Source organism: Chiloscyllium plagiosum, chromosome 7 (assembly GCF_004010195.1).
Source record: "Chiloscyllium plagiosum isolate BGI_BamShark_2017 chromosome 7, ASM401019v2, whole genome shotgun sequence".
Taxonomy (NCBI): domain Eukaryota; kingdom Metazoa; phylum Chordata; class Chondrichthyes; order Orectolobiformes; family Hemiscylliidae; genus Chiloscyllium; species Chiloscyllium plagiosum.
Window position 1 is genome coordinate 42873122 of NC_057716.1, and position 6336 is coordinate 42879457.

The window sequence follows — 6336 nt, forward strand, 5'->3', positions numbered from 1 at the left end:
TCAAAGGATTCAATAAGGTTTGTGAGGCACGACCTGCCCTTCACAAAACCATGCTGACTATCCTTGGTCACATTATTCCTATCCAGATGTTCATAAATCCTATCCCTTACGATTCTCTCTAAGATTTTGCCCACAACAGAAGTGAGACTCACCGGCCTATAGTTACTAGGGTTATCCCTACTCCCCTTCTTGAACAAGGGAACCACATTTGCTATCCTCCAGTCTTCTGGCACTACTCCTGTAGACAACAAGGACATAAAAATCAAGGCCAATGGCTCTGCAATCTCCTCCCTTGCTTCCCAGAGAATCCTAGGATAAATGCCATCAGGCCCAGGGGACTTATCTATTTTCACCCTTTCCAGAATTTCCAACACCTCTTCTCTACATACCTCAAAGCCATCCATTCTACTTAATTGTGACTTAGTGGTTGGATTTACATTGCCAGTCATGGACAGGGAGCAATACCAATTATCCAGCATCAGTTTTCCAGCATAGTAAATCTGGGCTGAGAGTCAGACTTAGTATTCCCAATTTTGAAACTCTACACTTTGGGGTAGACTATATTCTGATAGTCACTGTTAGATGAAGTATGTGGAGTGGTGGAGAATGTATTCTCAGCTTGAAGACCAGCAAAAAAATAAACTCAATTCAAATTGATTTGTGTGATAAAATGATAAAAGTGACGATTTTGAGAACTTGCATAGTCTAGTTATATCCAACTCCAAAGCATAAAAAATAGCCATTATAACAGAGATAATAAAAAAATGCTGTTAGCAAATGAAAAAATAAATTGTTTTCTTTACCATTAACAGAGCTACAATTGAGTACGAATCAGTTTCATTAAGTTGGCAAATTTTGATTGTAAATGCATTATTGATCATTATTTATATTTAACTTAGTTTGAATTGCTTTTAGTTATCCTTTTAGATTTATGCTGACATTTATAACATTTTGACTTCTAGAACCTCCAAGCTTCATTAAAAAGCTAAATCCATCAACGATAATAAAGAAAGGAGACACAGCACGTTTTGAGTGCATTATAACTGGCACACCAAAAATCAAAGTTACTTGGTACAAAGGTGGTCATGAACTTATAGCCAGTGATAAATGTACAATGTCATTTGATGGTTCTGTGGCAGTTCTTGAGATTATTAATGTTAGTTTGGATGACAGTACAAGCTACATCTGTGAAGCGAGGAATGAAGCTGGTAGTGACAGCAGCAGCACTGAGGTTGAAGTTAAAGGTCTGTAAATTGTCTTTGTAATTTGGCAACATAATACATATTTTAATTTTCTTGAGCAAAGTTTCTATTATTTCTATGCTTTGGTTGATTTGGACTTTATTGTGATTACTTTATAGAGCCTCCCAGTTTTAGGCGGAAACTTCAATCTGCTGAGGTAGTAAGAAACAGTGGTGTCACCCTTGAATGTGAGGTGGCCGGTTCTGCTCCCTTTAAAGTTATGTGGTACAAGGACAATAAACAGATTCGATCTAGTGAAAAATATAAGATGGTCACTGAGAACTATCTAATTAGTCTTCATATGTTGAAGATTGGTCCTTCATTTGTTGGTGAATATAAATGCACTGTAACTAATGATGTGGGAAGCTGCTCCTGCAGTTGTAATGTCAGCTTGAAAGGTTAGTTACATTGTGATTGAAAAGTATTTTTACTTGTAATGTTGACATAGTTAGTTCCAAAACATTTCAAAAAACATTTGCTATTACACATTGCTCTTTTACCTTTATGGGAGAAAACAGGAAGTAATTCATATTTTTCTGCCTATATTTATTTTAAACCAGAGCCCCCTTCATTTATAAAGAAGACTGAAAATATTATAGTAGTGGCTGGAAATCCTGCTACATTTCAATGTCATGTAAAAGGATCACATCCTTTATCTATAAGCTGGATGAAAGATAATGATGATATCAAAGAAGATGATAATCTAGCAATTTCTTTTGAAAACAATATTGCCACTCTGCAAATTAAAGCTGGTGAAGCAAAGCATGGTGGGAAATACATGTGTCAGGCTAAAAATGATGCAGGAATTGAGAAATGTTTTGCTACATTGGCAGTCACAGGTTGGTAGGAAGCATTTGTAAATATGATTAACTAACATATTGAAGTCAGTTGCTGCTAAGTTTAAATTTATTACTTTTTGTGCAATTGAAAAATGCATAAAACAATTGAATGTTACTCAGCCCACTATTTTTTCTTAACAGAACCTGCAAAAATTGTTGAGCGAGCAAAGTCACACAGTGTGACTGTGAAAGATCCAGCAAATTTGGAATGTACTGTAGCTGGTACACCAAATCTAAAAGTTAAATGGTTCAAAGGCGGAAAGGAAGTTATATCCAGCAGAAATTGCAAATTGAGTTTTGAGAAAAATGTAGCCTGTATGACGATTCTGTCAGTAGAGAAGTCGAGCAGTGGTGAATATACCTTTGAGGTCCAGAATGAATATGGAGTCGACAGCTGCAAAGCTTTCTTGACTGTATTAGGTCAGTATTTATCCTGTGTTAACAGATATGGATGTGAGTAGAAATGCAGTTAAAGCATGAAATTAGGCTTGGAATTCGAGGCTACTTTCACAGTTGTGCTTACAGGTTGTGCTCTATATTGTACAGATCAACAAATTGCTCCAACATTTACGAAAAAGTTAAAGGATATGGGCATGGCATTAGGGTCATCCATGTCCATGGAGTGCAAAGTATCTGGCTCTCTTCCGATGAGCATTCATTGGTATAAAGATGGAAAGGAGATATCAGATAGCAACAAATATAAAATATCACAGCAAGATAATTCCTCAGCTTTGGAGATGAATCAACTAGAAATCGCAGATGGTGGAATTTATACTTGCAGAGTAACAAATGTAGCAGGAAGTGATGAGTGCAGTGCCACACTTGTTGTGAAAGGTTTGAAATAAAGTCTTTGTGTTTTCTCTTCATTTCTTAATATGAAGAACATCACTTGTATTATAATTTAATCTTAACAGACTTTTGCTCAGTAAGCTTTCTAGTTGCATATTTTATAATGCAAAAGTTGATGAATCTTTATGTGCTCTTCCTTGCAACAAATATTTTTTTTCTTCAATGAATTTTAGAGCCACCAAGATTTATAGTAAAACCAAAGTCACAGGAGGTCCCCCCCAATTCTGCAGTGCAATTCAAGAGTGATGTGAAAGGAACACCACCTCTGTCTTTCAAATGGTTTAAGGATGACAAGGAGTTAATCTCTGATGCTACGTGTTGTATTACAGCAGAAGGTTCATCCAGTTCTCTACAACTATATTCAGTAAAACATTCCAGTACAGGATATTATACTTGCCACGTCACGAATGATGTTGGCACAAATACTTGCACAGCAAAGTTATTCGTTACAGGTGTGCAATTTTTATGTGGTGTCGGTATATAATAGCAGCATCTTATTTGAATTTCACTTGTTAATGTCTTTAAGTTGCTGAATATTTTCAGCATATGCAGGTCTTCTTTCTTGTACTTTGCACTGTTAGCATCTTGTGTTCTTCAGATATCAAACATATGCGATAATCTTGCACTCTTTATCACATCCATTTTACATTAGCTTCTTATACTCTTCATGATTTCAAGAATGTTTTGTCTTACTTCTTCATTGAATCAATCCTATTGAATGTTTTCATTACATGTTACACTAAAATTATCTTTGATTCATATTTGCCTTTGTAAATATGCTCTTGCTGATCTTTGTTCAATATTCTATTTTTTTTTCAAATGTTTCACAATTCCAAATATTCCAAGTGGTATTATTCTTGTAAGCTTACCACTAAATGTCCTCTGTTTTGATACCCTAGAGCCTCCATCCTTCATTCAGAAGCCGGAACCATCCAAAGTACTGAAGAAGGGTGAATCAGCACACTTTGAGTGTAAAGTGGCAGGCACACCTGAAATCAATGTTTCGTGGTTCAAGAATGACCTTGAAATTAGTGCTAATAACAAATACAAAATGCGTTTTGATAAGTCTGTTGCAGTCCTTGAAATCATTCATGCTGATCTGGAAGATAGTGGTGATTACATTTGTGAAGCTCAAAATGCAGCTGGCAGCGCAAGTTGCAATGTCGCTTTTACTGTCAAAGGTAGGTAGCTTTCATGTAGTGCTTAAAAATTATTCCAAAGTGAGTATCTTTTCATCATGAATGCATAAGTGAGACAAATTATAATCTTCCTACAGAGCCTCCAGTTTTCATTAAAACACTTGAGACAATTAATGTCGTAAAAGGCTCTGATGTCATACAGCAGTGCGAAATCAGTGGTACGCCTCCTTTTGAAATTACCTGGTACAAAGACAAAAGGCAAATCCGAGCAAGTAATAAGTACAAAGTTACTTATGAAAACCATGTAGCAAGTATTCATATTCTGAAAGTTGAAACACCAGATATAGGCGAATACATGTGCGTCGTCAAGAACGATGTGGGAGGTGACACTTGCATTGGCACACTAAATCTAAAAGGTTTGTAAATTTTCCAGATTTGACTATTCCTACTGTGACAATTTTTGGAAAAGAATTTTTCAGTTTGTGCCTCACAAGTAAAGAACATCTATTTAATTCTCCAGAGCCACCAGTATTTGTGAAGAAACTTTCAAACATTTCTTCTGTGCTTGGAGAATCTATTACTTTACAAGCTACTATTAAAGGCTCAGAACCAATTCATGTAACATGGATCAAGGAGAAGGAAGAAGTGAAAGTCGATGAGTATATGACAACTAGCTATGAACAAAATACTGTAACTTTGCATATTGCAAAAATGGAAGCAGTTCATGCTGGAAAGTATGTTTGTCAAATTAAAAATGATGCTGGAACGCAAGAATGCACTGCTCTAGTGTCACTTCTGGGTTAGTACCTGATGTCAGTTTTTTTGTTATTTCTAGAATTTGGCATTGCTCGATATAATTTTATTTTTTTCTGTATGTTGAGTGCTTTTTTGTAAAAAGACTTTCTTTCAATTTAGAACCTGCCACAATAGTGGAAAAAGCGGAATCTGTCAGTGTGAGTGCTGGAGATCCAGCAACTTTGGAATGCATTGTTAGAGGCACACCTGAACTAAGAGTGAAATGGCTGAAAGATGGTCATGAGTTAGCATCTGGTAGAAAGTATCAGATCAGTTTTATAAATGGAATTTCCAACCTAAAGATTCTGTCTGCAGAGAAGGCTGACAGTGGTCAATACACGTTTGAAGTCCAGAATAATGTTGGTAGTAGCAGCTGCAAAGCATCAGTCAGCGTACTAGGTCTGGTTTAGTCCTTTTTCTATTTCATATTTTTTCAGGATTTCTTAACTGCTTGTGAATAAATCTTTTTCTAATTATGGTTTTGATGTAACTCAAACAGATCGAATTATTCCTCCAAAATTTACAAGAAAATTAAAGAAAGTGGATGGAATCCTGGCCTCTCCCATCCAGATGGATTGCAAAGTGTCTGGATCACCTCCTATTACTTTGGCCTGGTTCAAAGACAAGCAGGAGATCACACATGGAGCAAAATATCAACTCACATTCGGAGATAATACATGTGGTTTGAAAATAAGTACTTTGGAACTGTCAGATGCTGGTAATTATACATGTAAAGCAATAAATGCTGCAGGAACCGATGAATGCAGTGGTGTCTTGACTGTGAAAGGTCAGTTTTTGTTTTCTCAATGAAGCTTTTGGTATTTTCCTCACTCTTTATATTGTTATTATCTCAATACAGAGCAATATTTATTTTTTAAGAGTCTGAAAACCTAGGTACTTTCTTAAGCATGTAGCCACGAGAGTAAAATTGAAATCAAATGACGTGAATACTAACTAATGCTCTCCATTTTAAGCAGTCAGTTATATAAAAGGTACTAAAAGGATAAAGAACTTTTAATCTAAGCCAGTGTCTTAAATCATATTCCTTTCTATACTCCATGGATGTACTCAGGCCGAGATATTCTCAGCTTTCTGTTCAGTTGCAGCAAGGTTATCTCTTCAAATATTTTAAACCTGTCCAGCCTTTGAGGACTCCCCAATAAACATAGACATCTCCATATCTTAAGTCTGGCCAATTCAGTTCAGAACACTCTTGCTTCTAATATTAGTTAACTCTAGAACTTTACATCTAAAACATGCTTTCTCTCTTTCAGTCTCTCCCACCTTTGTTTAATCATATTTAAAATCTTTGCCTTTCTTGACTCCACCCTGTCGATCGTGTCTTCCCTTTTCTGATGGAGAGTGTAACAGGCCCTGTGGGTTATCTAGCCCTGCATTGATGTTATTGAAATGGATAGTGGGCTTGTTGGATACGCAGATTGGTTTATGTACTGCTCAAGCTCATCTCAAATT

General features: G+C 36.1%; 1 protein-coding gene across 1 annotated transcript in view; it reads left to right on the plus strand.

Annotated features, from left to right (window-relative positions):
• ttn.1 (titin, tandem duplicate 1) overlaps positions 1-6336 on the plus strand; it is a 336276-nt gene that overhangs the window by 127004 nt on the left and 202936 nt on the right. The window contains exons 92-102 of the mRNA XM_043694489.1: positions 963-1244; positions 1361-1639; positions 1802-2080; positions 2222-2500; positions 2627-2914; positions 3103-3381; positions 3829-4110; positions 4206-4484; positions 4589-4867; positions 4984-5262; positions 5363-5650. Of these exons, the coding sequence (XP_043550424.1) occupies positions 963-1244; positions 1361-1639; positions 1802-2080; positions 2222-2500; positions 2627-2914; positions 3103-3381; positions 3829-4110; positions 4206-4484; positions 4589-4867; positions 4984-5262; positions 5363-5650 (3093 nt within the window). The remainder of the gene's footprint in view (positions 1-962; positions 1245-1360; positions 1640-1801; positions 2081-2221; positions 2501-2626; positions 2915-3102; positions 3382-3828; positions 4111-4205; positions 4485-4588; positions 4868-4983; positions 5263-5362; positions 5651-6336) is intronic.